The following is a 17,722-nucleotide window of genomic DNA, read 5'->3' as shown; positions in this document are numbered from 1 at the left end:
GATTGAATTGACTAGGTGTGTTATTGATGTGATTTATATTATTATATTGAGCTGTTTGTATGCAGGTAATGTTGAAATTATATGTGTGAAAAGGGACTGTTGCGGCATGATTGTCCCTGATGTGCTGGTTGATAGTGTCAGTGCCCCAACGGTCTGCTCGCTTAAACGCCCTGGCGCTGCAGCACCTACAGCCTGACATTGAACATGTCCCTTTTGTTAAAGGTACGCCGGTGGGCCTGCTTGGTAGCACTGACCACGTTACCTCCGGAGCCCTTGTTGTATTTCTCTCCGAGTCTGCTGGAGATATTTAGTCTACGCGGGCCTGCTTCGTCGCGTCAGCGTTCGTGGCAAACCTCAAGTTGAGTTGGGCGCTGCGTGTGCGTTTTCAGTCCGTCGCGGGTCTGGCTTACGGTGTTTCAGCGTAGTCTGTGGCTTCTAGCTCTGAGGCTGAGTTTTTAGGGGGTTAATGGGCAGGGTGGCCCAGTGTTTACAGTTTAGGGGCCGTATTATCAAAACTTCGTAAGTACGCAAAATCGACTTACGAGTGGCGTAAGTGCTGATATGATAACGTAACTCTAGCGGTGGTATTATCAAAATAAATGGAGTTAAGTACAAGTTTTGAGTGTGCCGAAGCAATATAAAACTATTAATTTACTTACAACACGGTGAACTGTGATAGAATATTGCAAAAAATTTAACATAGGCATAATGTGTGATCGTGCTAAAGTCTAAACGGTGCTTTTGGGATAAAAATGTAAATTACCTTTTGTGCTATAATTTACAAGCAAATGTTGATATTCATATCTAAGAGTTTTATGATCATTCACTTAAAACAGTATCTTAATGTCTTTTTGAGTCAAAATTATATTGAGGTTGACAAGCCAACCATTTTTCTAGTTCTCTGTAAACAAATTTATTTCTTTTTACGACAGTCGCAACTCCAACTCACGAAATTTTCTAAATTCATTGTAACCTTCTAAAAAATTATTCTAATTTTGAATGATAATAATGCATTAATTTGCCCTTATTGCAAGAAATTTCGGTTAATGAACACAACCACAAGTGCATTGCTATTTGGATAACGTCTCACTCATTTATCCACACACACCCTTCAGGCACCGCAAATGCCGCTGACACCACACATCCTGCTTTTGTCCAAGCGCACTCGGAGCTGGTCTCCGAGTGCGTCTTTTTTGTCTTTTTGGAGCTGGACAGACGGAGCTTTTCGAAAGCGAAAGACTTTTCCGAAAAGACTTTTGGAGCTTTTCCTCTTTTGTCTTTTCGGAGCTGGTCTCCGAAACGTTTTCAATAGAGAAATGCTGAATTTTTGTGGAGTTTTCTTCGCTTTTAAATTTCTAGTGAATCTGCGATTCAAGCATTCTAGTGACATTATTACTTAACATAACATAACATAACATAGTGATGTCGGCACTGAAGTGTAGGCCTGATGTGGCCTGTCGCCGATTCTTTTCCTTTTCGTGCCTTGTTCACAGAAGATCTAATATCGTGTTATTTTCCCGGATCTTTTCATGACTGGCGATAGTTTGAAGTAGCTACTAGACTTCCACCAGTTTTAAATTCTAGTAACCCTTCAGGGACCTTGTATAGACCATGAGTATACTTGTATACTTCAATGAGGTCCCCACGCAGACGTCGATAACTGAGGCTTGGAAGCTTCATAATCTTCAATCTTTCTTCATAGGACTTGCCCTTCAAGCCTGGAATTATCCTTGTTGCACGTCTTTGAACATTCTCTTTTAAATTTCTGTCCTTTACTTGGAAAGATCGGGTTCCAAAGGCCGGATCCCTTGTGAATCAAGTCACGAAAAGTACAATAATCGACAACAGGCCATGGGCCTATTTCTTCAGTGCCGACACTTCTATTCTATAATTTTGAGTCAGCCATTATTTAGGTAGTACTTTTCATTCGATTAGTAAATCGTACATTTTTAACTTTCAGTATCGGGGAATCCCCTGGATTCGAGTTGGAGGATTTTTTCTTTATCCACCGGAACATTTTTTGCGACCATCGTCTTTGAACTTCATTGAAACGAATTATTTATACTATATAAATTGTATATAGTATATATACATATACTTCACTATAGAAATTTCCGGATGCCTGTCGTCATTCGACTTTACCGAACGGTGCTGACCTAAGCGTTTCATTGCATACATTTAAATAAACTTCAATAAATTCGAATTGGGTTCATATCTGAATTTATTTGTCTGCGAAACGAATTATTTATACTATATAAATAATTGAAACGAATTATTTATACTATATAAATTGTATATAGTATATATACATATACTTCACTATAGAAATTTCCGGATGCCTGTCGTCATTCGACTTTACCGAACGGTGCTGACCTAAGCGTTTCATTGCATACATTTAAATAAACTTCAATAAATTCGAATTGGGTTCATATCTGAATTTATTTGTCTGATTGTGCAAGTCCTTCATAATTTCCTAACAGTATAACAGCGTCAACAATCTTCAAGCATCAGCACGATATCGCCATATTTATGCCCTGCCAACTTTAACACTACGGCTGTGATTTAGCCGTGACACAACGCAAGAGGCATCGAGATGTAGATCGATTATACAGCCGCCAATTAAAATATAAATTATCGAGTAATTATCGTCGGTACGGTAACCAGCACGTACGGCAAGGTCACGGCCAACGTAATTATTCCGAAGGACGGCTGTTATTAAGTCCACTGCTATGCTGATTTCCAAGCATTGTTTGAAGTTATTGAAAAAGAACGAGGGCATGTGCAGTATGACCACTTGACTCTGTGCAGCACTACAGATGAAACGGTAACAAACTTGATAGAGACCTATTCGTGCTACCACAGGCGCACCACCTTAATTGAATTTTTGAACTGTTTTTGATTTAAATTTATAGTATTCGTGGTTCGAATTCCTTATTTCTCATCGGATACACGTTTCTGCTGAAGTAGGAAGTTGACTTGATGTGGAAGGATAAATGTTTAACTTTATTTGTGTTCAGCTTGCCTTTTTCTGAACCAGTTAATTTTTAAACTTAATATGTGCATTTATTTCCCAGTTTAATATTGAATATGCCGATATTTCATTGTAACCCTCTCAATTAACTATACTTTTGTAATGGCCTTTTCACACGACAAATTTTACACGAATCTTACTTACAGAGGAAGCCTTAAATTCTATACGGAAGCCACATTACGTGAAAAAAATGAAATCAAGTACCTGTAAAAATAATCAAATTAAATAAAAAAGAAAGAATTTGCTCTTAGAGAAAGAAACTTGAAATCTGCTGAAGCACTATAAATACACTTTCCTCGAAATGTCGGTAAAAATAAATAAATAAATAGAATCTGCTTTTTTCGTCTCTCCAATGATTTTTTTTTTTTACTATTCCTTGATTTTAGCTCATTTTGTGGCAAATGTTCGTCGCGGGAAACTATTTTCAACTGTTCTATTTGTTCGTTGTAGGTACTTTAGGATTCTGGCCAACTAGGTGAAATGAAAATTTCAATTGTGTTTTTTATGGATGAATTGCACACGCTTGTCATTTTTCAAGTCATTTCAGTAAGTCAGGCGGATAAACGGAGAAAAAACGGTAAAAATTGAAATAAGCAGTACATGATGATTCTCGCATTATATTTAGGGCTACAAATGCATTTCAATTTTTGCTCTTTCATTGCAATGCTCCAAAGCAAATATAATTACGCATTTTACGATTCTGTTTTGCATCTGTAATATCTAGGTGACATTTTTACCTAGAGATGGACACATAGAAGATGGACATATAGGTGTAAAGAGAATACCGTTTATTACGGTGCAGATATTATTGAATAAACGACTCCATAATACATAGCATATATCGATACCTTAAAATATCACTTCATTTACAGATGAAAGAATCAAGGTACTCGTAACATTTGAAAGTTTAAATATTTTTCTGGTTCGTGAAGACGTTTTGTCCTTCTTCAGGTTAACAGGATTCAAGCGAAATACAATCAAGTCACATTTCAATTCCAAATTGGAAACAATTGCTGAGCTTTTTCTTCTTCACCACAAATGGAAGCAACGAATATGTAGACAAAACCAAAAATTAGTGAATCATTTGCCTGCACACGCAGGAGGGAAGTTACCGCCGACGATACTGCAGAAGAAAGATACTGAAAAAGTCCTGGCCGTGTCGGTTGAAGTCATGAGCATTGTGTAGGTGGAAGTGAAGGACTGCCATAAAGTCAAAGCCAGCTTAGGGTCCCGGGATCCTTCGTTGGCGTCGGTGTCCGCATTTGCGTGCATACGAGGATCAGTGAGTGATGCTCCGATGTCGTCAATAGACCTATGGGAAATTTTTGTTTATTTGTGCCAACTTTTTATTCATGCAGGAAAGCACATGCACAATAAGACATGGCACTAGTATTTAATTCTGACTGGCAAATGTTGCACGTGACTATTCAACTAGAATATTATATTTGAATTTATTTAATTCACTTTGCATAGTCTGGCGTGTATGAATGAATTTGTATACATCCATTGAATGTTTCAGTGCCGCAACAATAGTTGGGGAGAGAAACCATGCAATTCGCACCATACACCAAGAAAAATGAATGGTCATATTACCCCAATAACGCCACACTTTTTACATGTTACACTGATTTGTTCTTTTGCTGTGAAAAACAAGTTTAATATAGCCCAACCATGGGCATTAAGTGCATTACTATTTGGACAACTTCTCTCACTTTTTCTCAGTGCAGGAAATGCTTCAAAGAAACACGACATACGAAATGATTTTCGACGAACGCACATAAGCCTCTATGGCGCTCGTTACGTACCCAGATTTTGGAAGCTCGAGAGCTTTCCTGTAGCTTCTTCGTTTCCTGCACGCGGCCGTGTTCTGTAGTCTGGCGCAGGTGTACGGCTTGGTGGTGGTGCTGGTGACGAACGACAGCTGCGTCCATGTGCTCACGACTGCTATGATACGCGCGTCATCACGACGATCGCCGTCTACAGGAAAAACACACATTCCGTAAAAATCGATTGCGAAATCGTAATAAAAAATTTTAAATGAGACAAAATTGATTAATTTTGTTTGGTAATAATTTAATCCATTTTTATAACGAAGAAGAATTTAATCACATCATAAAATTTTTAATCATAACATTTGATTTTAATAACAAAATTATAATTAATGATGTAAATATTTATGAGCCGTAAGTGATTTCAGGTAATAATTAATACAAGTAATTAAGATTCAAAATTTGGCTGGCAATGCAACACTTACAAATTAAGGTAAATTTTATAGTTAATACTTTTTGGTTAATACTTATTGAAGGTATTAATGCTCATTACCTTCAGCTGAGCAGGTGATTAGCAGCGCCATGAGGCTCACTGCCACAGCCAACAACTTCCTCCCCTTTGCACCCACCATCGTGTTAATTGCTTAATTTAAATATTATTGAGATTATTATTAGCCCTGAAATCTGATAATGATATTTTGACAATGATGGAAAGGTTCATCATTGATAAATTAATTCTTCTTCAAGTAGCAGTAGGTATCAGGATGGCATTACCAGACTGAGCATCTCACTCGAAGTATCCTAAGTAATTTTGAGTCAACAGGGATAAGAGTAAACAGGATAGGAGTCAACAGGGATAGGAGTCAACAGGGATAGGAGGCAACAGGGATAGGAGTCAACAGGGATAAGAGTCAACAGGAATAGGAGTCAACAGGGATAGGAGTCAACAGGGATAGGAGTCAACAGGGATAGGAGTCAACAGGGATAGGAGTCAACAGGGATAGGAGTCAACAAGGATAGGAGTCAACTCCTGATTCATTGATGAAGCTGGATAGGACGACACTAATTACGAAAAAAGCTCTATATTGCACGAAATATTTTGTTGAAAAAAAATGTTAAAAATTCTATTGAAAGTTTTTTAGTTGGATTTATATTTTCTGGTTAATTCAGACCGCAGTGTTTATGCCCGGATCATGCTCACGGAATGTTCGTGAAGACGTGAACATTCTGACATCAAATACATAATCTACGTAAATACGCTTAATAGTTTCGCTGGCATTACTGTACATGTGCTGTGGATATTACTGCAACAAATTCAACTCCATAGATGTCTAAAATACTTCTGTAGAGTTAGCTCCACCTAAGAGAAGTTAGAAAAAATAATAAACGTTCTCGACATCGGTCCTTTATCTTGGCTAGCTATCAGCTTCAAATGTAAACTGAGTTCGGAGGATCGTCTTTTAAAGCCATTATCAGCCTTATAACGCGGCATTAAATCATCTCAATTTCCTGGTTCGAGAAATTCAAAGCCATTTCATAATATTCTTCCTGCATGGGCTGCAAACCCATGAACTAGATCCAAAAGTACCGCCTAGATTTCGCTCGCTCCTGGGCTTGAAGCTGCGTCCTCTGACCTGTCGTGGATATTAGTGCAGTACTTCTGTGCCAGGTAAAATAGACGATGTGTTGAATGTACCTAGACGAATTTAAAATCAAATATTGTTATACTAATCAGTTGAATATGCGAGTGTACAGGAGGGTGAATAATCAATAATAATATTAATATATTCATAAAAAAATTCTTTACAATGGGCAAAGAACACCAGTCACCCTTCTAAAAAGTGCTTTTTAGTCGCTTCCAAAACGCAACTATATATGTTCGTCTGAGCCAGTTTTTGACTCTGCTTTCAAATAAGCTCCCAGTTTTCTACTGCACGTAAATATTTCAAGTCACTGTAACTCAGTTGTAATTTTTTGTACGATTTAAACAACTTAGTAAACAGGTGTGGTGAATTTTTGAAACCATTTTGAATTTATCCGCCATTTCTTGCTCAGCACGTGACATCTATCATTCAACTATTTGGCGAGCTCAAACGTTTCTGATCATAAAACCAGCAAGTTAAGAAGTCGGATAATATTTTTTTCTCAACTTTCATGTTTATCGCCATTTTTCATCATATCCAAAAGTAGCCACTTGTTATGTTTCCATTTCAATATCCTGGTTTTCGTGTTGCCCTAGCGTCGATTTCTTGCCGAATGAATCAATAATATTGAAGCCGTTGATACCAGCCAGAAATTTTTCTAAACATGAAGAAGAAATTTCTCAATTCAAGAATATCTCTTCAATGAAACATTAGAAATTACCAAGAAAATTTCACCTTCAAGTGTTCATACATTTTTTAGCTGAGTTTGATGTGCAGCGGATTATCTGCGATTTAAATTAAGATGTGATTACTAACCTTGTGTGTATCATCTTGACCCAATTTTGCCTATCAGGATGCATCATACACAGGCATTCTGTTGTCAATAAGCTGTGACACGATTGAGCAAATGACGAATTTTTCTCGTGAAAACTTTATGTATTTGATAAAAACTTAATGCATGCATGAAATTCTCAAAATACTCTATAAATTCAAAAAATAATTAATAAACCTTAAATTCATTGTTGCCCGTTGTTATTCTGGATACGTTGTTTACCGTAGTTAGGATGTCAGCGTTTATTCTGTTAGCTTACTTCTATAAGGCATTTTTTTACTACTTAATTATTTCCGTTCTTATATATGAGTTTTTTTAGCAAAATGAGTGGTAATCGCTCAAACCAATAATTTCTAACGACAGCAGGACAATTTATGGCAATTGGACAGCACCATATTTCAAATTAATGAGTGCTCTGGCGCAATAAGTACACTATTATCTTGTAATTAAAATTAGAAGAGGAATTACGATGTTCAAATATCAGTATAAAAGTATTTAAGTTTAATTATAACTCTTATACTGACTTTTTGTACTCTTTCCTCTGGTAGTCTTGTCTTCATTGCTTTGTTTGGGAACCGTATTTTGCAGGGATATATTTTTTGCACTGCATTTCATGTCTATTAGTTAATCGGAAGTGTCAATGAAAAAACTATCACCTATCTGCAGCTTACAAAATTATTGAAGGTTATAAAATGCACTGCAGCCGTTATACTGTTATATTATTTTTGACCCTCAATCAAAAAACTATCGCTAAATAAATAACATTAATTACTATATTGAAACATTCTAAATGCGTTAAACGATGCATTAATAAGTAAATGTAGGAAAATAATTTTACATTTGATTTTAATCAACATTTGAATCGTGACTACCTTTAAATTTTTAGTAAAACATCCGCAAAACCGATAGATACTGAAATTTCCATATTTGCATGATTCGCGAACATCACGGGAACGGGAATCAATAACTGATACTAATATGAATTAATTCAAATTAGCAGCAAATAACAGATATTTCATACGGATCGGAATGAACAGCAAAGATAGCCGAATAAATAAAGGTGCATCGTTAAGGAGATCACCCGCATGGAGCAGGGAAGCTCGCCCCTTGAATCGTGCACGCGATAGACACGGAGAAAGTCACTGCATTGTTGGTGGAGGTCATGATCATCGTGTAGGTGGAGGTGAACGATCGCCACACAGTCAGGGCGAGTCGCCCAGATCTTTCTTCGTCATTTTTGTCTTCCGTGATCGCTCCTAAGTCGTCTAGGGCGGCGGGTGACGCGTCTAAGTTCATTGAACCGTCCACGGCTGGCGCCGAGCTGCAAATGTTAACAAATTATATTTAAATAAATCAATTCTTTATTGTCAATTGGGTCGAAATGACAGAAGAACTGTTAATGTACATAAAAATAACAAATTAAATGGTTTTTACATTCTATAGTGAACCGAGACAACTTGAATTGTAAAATAAGCTATTCCAAAAGCTTATTTAACGTAAAAATTATCGTTCTGGAATAAGAAATAAAATGATGACAAACAGGTTGTCATAAAATTATCTTACCACTGATACCTTTTTTTTTTGCCCAGCCTCATATAGGCTAATAGGGAAAGAGTTTCTCGAAGATTTTAATCCACTTGCAAGATGTCTAACTCACCCTGTTTTTTCTGTTTATTTAATTGTATTTAGTTAGGGTTTACTGGGTTGGATTAGTTTATGACATACTTTATTAATTGTAATTTGTAATCTTTTTCTGGTTTCAATGCTAGTCATTACGATATATTGCCATGTGCAGGTAGTTTTCAGTTATGAAATCCAATTTAATATATTCTTTCCGAACGCCATTTCGTGAATTTCACTATGAGAATTTTCGGACACTATTTTCTTAGTAGTTTACATCTTCTATTCATTTGCATTCTGTTCTTAGTATTTCCGTGATACTCCAAGCCGAATTAGATTATCATATCAAAAACGTAAAGACAATTACTGCGGTCAGACGTAGGTATGTGTACTCGTAAGTTCTGTAACAAGTATAGCCCAAAACTGATGAACATGCAGCGTAAGTGAAATACAATAATTATCAGAGGTGGGCAATAGCGCGCTACATATAGCGGTAGCGGTAGCGGCGCTACATTTAAGCAATTGTAGCGGTAGCGGTCGCTACATATCTAAGTAGCGATACGAGTAGCGAAATGTAGCTACCGCTACATTTATAGATAAAGCCTTTAGATTTTACTTAATAGTATTAAATATTATTTAAAAACAAGCATGATACATATATAATATAAATTACAGAATAAAACTGTACGAAAGATTTCGGTGTAATGTTGTCAACCTCAGCCTGTTACTAGTGTCAACATGTTAGTTGTTACCAGAGGTGGGCAGTAGCGCGCTACATGTAGCGGCCGCTACTATAGAGGCCTCTACATTTTCAGTAACGGGAGCGCAAACGGCGCTACATTTCAGCAATTGTGGCGATAGCGGTAGCGCCCGCTACATTTAGAGCATGTAGCGGTAGCGGTAGCGTACATTTCAAAGTAGCGCTGCCCAGCTCTGATAATTATACTGAACATTTTTCGCTATAGGGGATGTGCACTGTGGAACTACTTCAAAAGCCATAGATGTCACAGAGTTCGTGATAGAATGTTTAGTCTAGTTAATTTTTTAACTATTTCTATATTGGGATGTTTTTAAATGGTTGAAATTGTTTTCAATTGTTAATTCCATGTTGGGATGCATCAGCAAATTTGTCATATCCCACGCAGTCTCTTTCCGGACTACAGTAGGAAATGACGAGAAATTACTGGAAAATATGATAAATTCCAAGATAAATTCGCAGCACTTCCATCATAGTAATGTACTGTGTTTACCTGCCGTCAGTGAGGTGAGGCATGAGGCTGAATTTCCGGCCTCCATATCTGCGTCTTTTCTTGCACGCCACGGTACCCTGAACCGCTCTGTTGCACGTCAGAGGCACCGTCGTGATGGACGTGACGAAACTCAGCTGCGTCCACGTGCTGATGGCCGCGATGAGGCGCGCGTCGTCCGGTGATACCGTGCGGGGCGATAACGCTGAACTCCCCGATGAATCTGATTAAAATCGGTTGAAATAATATCACCACTCGAGTATAATTCGTGGGCGTTATCATGAAAAATCGAGTAGTAACTTAAAATCAGTCCATAATTCAAATAATAATGTCAGGAAAAGAGCATACCAAGAATTTTAAAGCCGCCCAGCGAACGGCAAGTGGATGATGAACAACTGTTTTCAGCATTTTCTAACCGGCTATGTAAGAAAAGACTTGAAAATATCTTATGCCTCTTAAAATTCTTGCATTTAGACCTTAACTCTTCAGAGAGTACAAAAAAACTAACTAAACGGCAATGCTTTATTGTACAAAATTCCGATTGGCTATTCAAAACAAAAATGCTGATGAAATAATAAGCCATAAATTGCGTTCGAATCAAATGATCCGCCATCGAAAAAACAAGTGAAACCAAACATAGAAAGATTCACACACGCAATAATAACTTGAATAAAATAATTAAAAGTTTCACTTCAGGCCTTTTTACCCATAGAAAAATTCACAAATTAATGCCTGATGTCACCTTTGTCAGCACGGCCCAGAACTGGAGCGAACAGTCAGCATCGACAGCGAGAACTATTTACGATAACAGTGAAGATTACAACATAGTTGTCTATAATTTCATAAGACCCAATCCGCTGATAATATCACTCTGTACGTGCATGAGCTTCACCATGGTTACAAAAATTCTAAGTAATAAGAGCAACAATTACCTTACCTTCAACAGAACCATGCGCGATAGCTACTACGATTTGCGATATGAGGAGAAGAGATGGGAGCCAAGGCAGACGCCTCATTTTCGAAAATTAACAGTTTTTTATTAGAGTTCCCAGGAATTTTTGCGTGTATTCTCTAGCTGATTATTCAATGTTAATTTTTTTCGGACTATATGTTATCCTGCTCGGTGTATCTGTAACTCCTTGGGTATTAAACGGATGTCTGTTAAACATATTCATTTATGAATATTTTTGCGGCTCTATGTTTGTTTGAACGATTATTAAAAATGTTCTACAATATTTTTGTTAATCTGACGAGCCAGAGCAAAATTGCGCATAGCGATCAAGTTAAAAACATCGCATGAGATTGAACGGTTACATGTGGATGTTTTGCAGAATTAAGTTGCAGTAAGTTTCATTAGCATTGTAAAAAATTATCTATCTAATTATTTAATCAAGATGATCTTAAATTAATTGTACTTTTATTTAATTAACAAAAGTCACAGTTGTACACAACAAGGGGACAAAATTATTGTTCACAATTAATGCACTTGCTCAAATTAAATAGATGAAAGTTTTTCGGCTTCAGTTTCAAGTCGGTTAAAAGATTGTGACTGCAACACCCAACTTCATATTATTATACGCGATACTATAAGATTAACTTGGATAAAAATCGAACCAAAATATTAGAATATTTTGACTAAAAAGAAATAATATTCTAATTCAAAATGAAAACTTAGTGAATAGAAGGAAAGTTGAAAGAAACGTAAAATCTACGGGTTTATCATTGACATTTCATTTTACTGCAATTTTTGAAACTTTGAATTGATTTTTTTTTAGGCTATGGAAAAGGACAAAATAAGAAAATCGTGCCAATTACAGGAAAACGGGAAACTATTTACAGGGGAAACGGGAAAACGGGAACAAATTTTCCTGGTGTCAATGCAATTTTCTAACTTAAATTATGTTCTAAAATAAGAAGAAGAACGTTTAGAACAGTTACTTCGTTAGTATTTCATAATCTTCTTTCTTACTAGATTTAACCAATTTTTTAACCACGATTTTTCCTGGACAAAAGATGGCGTTAAGAACTTAAAAGTAATCCAAATCAGGCCTTTCCATGTGTTTTTTATGCCGCCATTCGTTGTTGGACAATAAAACAATTTAGGAATTTCTGAGTAGCGCTATCGATAGATAAAATTAAAAATTTCTTAAATTCATCGACCGCAATCAACAAGAAATAAATTATGTGATAGAATTACTATATCCGGAACGACTGCACCAGTCTGTTTCGGCATATTATGATAAACAACGACTCAAGTGCGCAGATATTATCTGAATGTCACTTATCGAAAGCTCCTGTGATGCTATAGTGAAAGGCCGGTCGTCCTCACTACTTATACCCTCCCAAGCAATACGTTGTTCAGTCATTTTTTGCCCTCGCTGATTTAACGATTTAAATGCCGAGAATGAAAAACTGAGGAGGAAACTTGTTGCGAGAAGCAACAATGTATTTTTCTCATCTTCTAGTTTGCTGTTTTTTTATACGCTTATGCATGAGCAGAAAAAAACGACTTTGACTTTTTATTGTCGATGTCTAGTCAGAAAAATTGATGAGCTTACGCGGCCTCTTTCCTTATTATTGCTTATGGTTTCTTCCTGTAGAGAATAACTCTTGTTTTTGTGCTAAGACATCCTAAGAGATGTCACTGTGCTGAAACTGGCTTTAGAGTTATCCAGCTGAAGCAGGAGCTAGAGGACCCATTAAAAAGTAAGCAAACTCAGTAACGACATTAACGTCATGGATAAATTTGGTTCTTATAAAACCTATGTCCATCAGCAATGGCGCCACCTGCATTGAGGGCCCAAGTGTTGAGAGCACCTGTTGTGCGGCTACCAGCATTGAGAGCCCCAGCGTCGGGAGCACCTGTTTTGCAGCTACCTGTTTTAAGGGTACCAGTGCAGAGGACGGTACACCTATTCAGCAGCAACCTGTGTCGAGAGCACTTGTTTTGATGCTACCTGCGTGGTGGGTACCAGTGTTGAGGGCATCTGTTCACAAGCTACCTGTTGCGGCTCACTTTTTTATCGGCTGAATGTGGTGCGACTATACACATGTTGCGGCAACCTGCATTGAGATTTTCAGCGTTCCGGCTACCAGTGTTGCGGCTGCGTGATTAATATTCCTGTATCGAGGCTGCCAGTATTGAGTTTACCAGTATTGCAGCTACCTGTGTTACGGCCAGCAGTCTTCATAGTTACATATTTTATGATATTTACATCAACGTTGTCACTGACTGAAGTCGATACAGTCGCAATAGCGTCGTTCGTGGAATCGTTGCGTCTCAGCCGCCTGCTGGGTGCAGATTGCATGAAAATTTTATCAAAGTGTGAAAAGTGAAATTTTGGAAACTCCAGCTACTGTCATCGCTAACGATGAATGAGGAAACACGATGCGGGAATATAACCCTCGGGAAAGATTTGGCACCTCTAATTTTACATCATATTAGCAAAATAGTTATTCGTGATCGAATTAATCTACTGAATAACCGGCCAATTCTTTGTAATAAATGTCCACACATTATTAATTCCACCTCGCAGGAAGATAATTAGTTCGTGTAGATATATGTACCTATGTGTTTGAACGATTTTTGCGATGTGTCACATGTTGTACGCTCTATATAGATTGTTGGTAGTACTGCATACATTTAAACAGATGTTCAAACAGCATTCCGGTGCACAGAAAAATACGCTTTACGACTGAAAATCTTATAATTTGGGACAAATCATAACTCATACTTCCATTTTTGCAGCTAGCGAGTCCAGATGCTTGCTAGACGAGCCTTCCCTTCTGTTTTGTTGGCTTTTGTTGTCTTCAGACTTTCAGGTAAGAACCGAACTTTCAACCAGAACCAGGCTGTCTATTACTTGACATAAGTTTTATCTCATATAGACGGAACTAGAACCCGAGTACTACGAGTATTTAAATCCACAAGAAGATTATATATGTGATTATATTTGTGTAAATTCGCCGTCTACGCAATCAGTTATATGATATTAGTATGTTGATTTGCTTATTTATCGTGTCTATTTTGAAATTGTAAGTTTTTCCGTCAATTAATGGGTGAAGTGAAGCATGATGTGTACAGAATTTCTTCGATGTCACCGTTAGTGCAAAAATTTCGGAACAATGTTCGCAAATCGACTGACTGTCTTCGTTGACCGCTCACACAAGAATTGCAATCAAGTTTACTATGATATAGAAACCCTACGTCAACTTAGTGAAGTTTTCCCACATGGTTTTAGTGTTATGAACGTGTACTCAGAAAAAAGAATGGGTCTTATTATTCTTAAAGTGACAACCGCTCAAGTAGACAGCAGACTGACTGATGCTCACTTTTGTCCGGCTGAACTGGGTCAGGATAGGCAAAAATTGCATCAGTTTTTGAATAGAGTATAAACCATTCTTTAGTGTACACCTAGTGCTTTGATATCAGGAATATATAATCCAACCATATTTAAATCAGCAATTTCTTTCAAATGATTTTAAATTATACATGGAAACAGGTGCACAGCTGGATGAAGAGCGAGGCCGTTTCCTAGGTGCCCTGAGCACCATCACGCACCTCTCGATCGTCACCACCACGTCCACCATCCCTTACACCTGCTACACTTCGTTCGCCACCACCACGTGCGGCAGGAGGAAGAGATCCCTTGGACAACTCTTACCTCATGACGGAAGGTTCGTACACGACAGCGACTACATTTTGCAAGGTATTGTCTTGAACTCACGTCATTGGACTCGAGCTTTCAACACAACACAGAATACACTTACAACAGAAACACTGACAATAAACTAACTCACTCACAATTCCCTAAAAGTAATTATCAAGTGGACAAGGAATTCAATAATTATGAAATATCGAACAAATTCTATAAAGAAAATAAAATTGCACAACAACGACCACTTTCTGTCACGGTAATTCTTATGACGTGCTAATAACTTCTTCAAACAACACCGAAGTACAAAATAACCAAAGAAGAGAGCTTAACTAATTAACAACAAATCTTCTTTAACATAACGAAATACTACTTTTACACTACAATGATTTCAATTGTTGCATCAATAATTTTGATGGGCTAGGACATTTTCCAGCTGAAACGACCAAAATATGCAGCACTTGTGAAAATAAAAAATCTTCAAGCTAGACCGCCTAGGGCCGGCTGGAGGAATTAGCTTGTACGTAGGGTCGTTCTGTCCTAACTAAACCAACTTAGCCCACAGCTTCTAAACAAAACCAACTTCAGCCCACAGTGCCTTAGAAATTAAACTCAAAACATTCTAGCTAAATCCGATGAATCACTTGGAATGCAATAACCGCTGTTACAAAATTTGTTTTTGGCAATAATTTGTTATCGTCGCCAGCCTATAGCTAGATTTTTATCACACATGGAAAAAGAGTATTAAAAAAGGATTAAAGAAAGAAGCTCCTACACCCTACAGCATTGACCGCCATTCATGGAAATCGAATAGCCTGTTAGTGATGTATTTGTTAATCAATATAAAAACATTTAATCGTGGACAGCGAGATTTGTTGTTAACAATTTGAACTTTTGTATAAGTTATTTAGGAAAACCATTATTTACTACTCATTCCTCTTTATTTTACCTTGCCGAGCGAGAGCCAATGATCTAACACGATTTTTCGTCGAAACGTAATTCAATGGATGTTCTATGGTTAAATGATCTGTAAAGAATCATTAAATATATATAAAACTCCTTCAATCGTTCATAGAGAGATTATTAACTCGATGTAGGAAAATCTAACTTCAAAGCAAATGCCAAGCGCAAATTAAGATTCAAACTAGGCTACAAGCGACGCTGTGGCGACAACACACTCCTGCATTCACTCCGCAACTTCCTTAGCATTCTAGATCTGTTCCGTGTAAATGGATAGTAACGTGTCATTCCTGTTTAATATAAGTTGACTGGGTCGAAAATGGGATTTAGTTTTCAAACCTTCGAGCTGCGTTCCTAATCCATCCAACTCAATACCTGATTATTTTTCAACTGGCAACGGCACGGCAAAAACTGTGTGGGTCAACACTGATAAATGTTTCAAGATGACGAGTGAGGTAAAATCATTTTAAGCTTTGTACTTTAATACATTTTCATGATCGGGAGAATGATCGCTCAGTAACCAAATTCTCGGCAGGTTGCCCACTGCCCCAGCACTGAGCGGATCGCTGTCTGAGGCCGCCCATGTAGTCCAGACACGCGCGGCGGTGACCGAGGAACACGTCGGGGAAAGAAAAGGACGCTTCGCGGTGACGGTGTGGACTTCAGTAACTACCACGTACACGATGATCATGACGACTACTAACTTGTCGACGACATATTCTGTGTCCATCTTGTGTAGTGTGGCCGGGGCGACGTTCCCTAATACGTGCGGGTGATTAAAGGAAGGTAAAGACTGATGGAGCAAAATGTGGGCTAGCGATTTTCGATTCCAAGTCTAAATTGATTGAATGTATTTACATTAAAACACATTGTTTCATCGTCCATTTTTGACGTTTAGAGTGAGTAATTGTAATTCAACATTTACTCGGATAATCTAAAAAATCATACATTTTGAAATAACGCATATTTTCGGTTGAAAGGTAAATTGGCAAGGCAGTAGATTAAAATTCAATCAACAAGAAAATCTCAACATTTCGCTACCAAATTCAAGGCAAATAAAATGCATTTCGAACATCCGAATTTTATTCCAGAGTAATGCCGTTGAGAAACGTCAATCAAAACACAACATAAACCAATACCAGTCAAATGTCGCTCCCTTGAAACCTATAGTACGTTAGTCCAGGACAAAATCTAACATAAGAAAACGTATTTTACAGCTTTAACCTGTTAATAAATTTCTGCACTAATGGAGAAGGGGATAATCATCGAGTCTTTAATTGCAGAATTTAGTTGATCTAGTTTTCGCTTGGAAAATTAGGCCTGCCCTAACTTTGATCCGCTCATACGCAACAAACGAGTCTTCTTTAAATTAACGAAGCGATCCATAATGGTTATTATCAAACAAAACTTATCCATTTGGAAGAAAACATGAAATTATAATGGCTTCATTTGAAGAACAAAAATCTGCAAATTAATTTCAATTGATTACTGGGCATGAAAAGGTCGCATGAGGTGCACAGGCAAGCTACGAACAGGAACGTGGGTCTTAGGGTACACCTTAACACCTAACCTAACCTAACATCAACGCCGCATTCTCTTGACTAGTTCACACCGCGGCCACACGCAATACATTCACTTATTTGTTGGTTTTAGAACCCCAAAAATATAGATTATATGTAAATGTGTGCAAGAATGTGGCAAAAATTATAATTTTATAATAGTTAGACGTCAAGTTAGCAAAATTGGGAAATCAAATATACGTTATTGGGCCAAGTCATGAAGGATCCGTAGCATCCTAGATATCAAAGGGGACAAGAAGTGGGGGGATGGAAGTTAATGGAGCAGAAATAAAGACTGACAAATAGTTCATACATCATTGCTTACGGTGTCTGAACTGGGATGTGAGGTGAGCACATCTGAAACACTTGCTAGCACAGTCTTTCAGTTGGAGTATAATTAACAAAA

The 17,722-nt window shown here is 37.5% G+C and overlaps 3 protein-coding genes across 5 annotated transcripts; 1 reads left to right on the top strand and 2 right to left on the bottom strand.

Annotated features, from left to right (window-relative positions):
- Window positions 1–3,594: 3,594 nt before the first annotated feature.
- LOC108680931 lies at window positions 3,595–5,617 on the bottom strand. The gene is made up of 3 exons (XM_018169861.2): window positions 5,354–5,617; window positions 4,837–5,008; window positions 3,595–4,343 (listed from the first exon to the last, which is right to left on the bottom strand). The coding sequence occupies exons 1-3, from the start codon at window positions 5,430–5,432 to the stop codon at window positions 4,112–4,114; spliced, it is 483 nt and encodes a 160-aa protein (XP_018025350.1). The 5' UTR covers window positions 5,433–5,617; the 3' UTR covers window positions 3,595–4,111.
- Window positions 5,618–6,431: 814 nt separating this feature from the next.
- LOC108680935 lies at window positions 6,432–16,829 on the top strand. Of its 3 annotated transcripts, none has more exons than XM_047883717.1 (4): window positions 6,432–6,469; window positions 13,891–13,964; window positions 14,645–14,819; window positions 16,293–16,829. In XM_047883717.1, the coding sequence occupies exons 2-4, from the start codon at window positions 13,904–13,906 to the stop codon at window positions 16,531–16,533; spliced, it is 477 nt and encodes a 158-aa protein (XP_047739673.1). In that variant the 5' UTR covers window positions 6,432–6,469; window positions 13,891–13,903; the 3' UTR covers window positions 16,534–16,829. The 3 variants fall into 3 exon arrangements, with proteins under 3 accessions (XP_047739673.1, XP_018025354.1, XP_018025356.1); XM_018169865.2 differs by lacking the exon at window positions 6,432–6,469 and adding an exon at window positions 12,779–12,848; XM_018169867.2 differs by lacking the exon at window positions 6,432–6,469 and adding an exon at window positions 13,028–13,106.
- Window positions 7,977–11,361, bottom strand: LOC108680936. The gene is made up of 3 exons (XM_018169869.2): window positions 11,080–11,361; window positions 10,146–10,365; window positions 7,977–8,596 (listed from the first exon to the last, which is right to left on the bottom strand). The coding sequence occupies exons 1-3, from the start codon at window positions 11,156–11,158 to the stop codon at window positions 8,353–8,355; spliced, it is 543 nt and encodes a 180-aa protein (XP_018025358.1). The 5' UTR covers window positions 11,159–11,361; the 3' UTR covers window positions 7,977–8,352.
- Window positions 16,830–17,722: the final 893 nt, after the last annotated feature.

Source organism: Hyalella azteca, unplaced genomic scaffold (assembly GCF_000764305.2).
Source record: "Hyalella azteca isolate HAZT.00-mixed unplaced genomic scaffold, Hazt_2.0.2 contig13505, whole genome shotgun sequence".
Lineage (NCBI taxonomy): Eukaryota > Metazoa > Arthropoda > Malacostraca > Amphipoda > Hyalellidae > Hyalella > Hyalella azteca.
Note: the sequence above shows the minus strand (reverse complement) of the source record. Positions and strands in the feature narration are given on the sequence as shown.

Bases quoted from the DNA above. Each gene is read 5' to 3' on its own strand.
- LOC108680935 (XM_047883717.1), top strand. From the start codon at position 13,904: ATGCTTGCTAGACGAGCCTTCCCTTCTGTTTTGTTGGCTTTTGTTGTC. The intron at 13,965-14,644 runs GTAAGAACCGAA...ACATGGAAACAG, and splicing joins TGTTGTCTTCAGACTTTCAG to GTGCACAGCTGGATGAAGAG. The intron at 14,820-16,292 runs GTTCGTACACGA...AATTCTCGGCAG, and splicing joins CTCTTACCTCATGACGGAAG to GTTGCCCACTGCCCCAGCAC.
- LOC108680931 (XM_018169861.2), bottom strand. From the start codon at position 5,432: ATGGTGGGTGCAAAGGGGAGGAAGTTGTTGGCTGTGGCAGTGAGCCTC. The intron at 5,009-5,353 runs GTAATGAGCATT...TTTTTCCTGTAG, and splicing joins AATCACCTGCTCAGCTGAAG to ACGGCGATCGTCGTGATGAC. The intron at 4,344-4,836 runs GTACGTAACGAG...AATTTCCCATAG, and splicing joins CTCGAGCTTCCAAAATCTGG to GTCTATTGACGACATCGGAG.
- LOC108680936 (XM_018169869.2), bottom strand. From the start codon at position 11,158: ATGAGGCGTCTGCCTTGGCTCCCATCTCTTCTCCTCATATCGCAAATC. The intron at 10,366-11,079 runs GTAAGGTAATTG...GATTTTAATCAG, and splicing joins CGCGCATGGTTCTGTTGAAG to ATTCATCGGGGAGTTCAGCG. The intron at 8,597-10,145 runs GTAAACACAGTA...TAACATTTGCAG, and splicing joins CCTCACCTCACTGACGGCAG to CTCGGCGCCAGCCGTGGACG.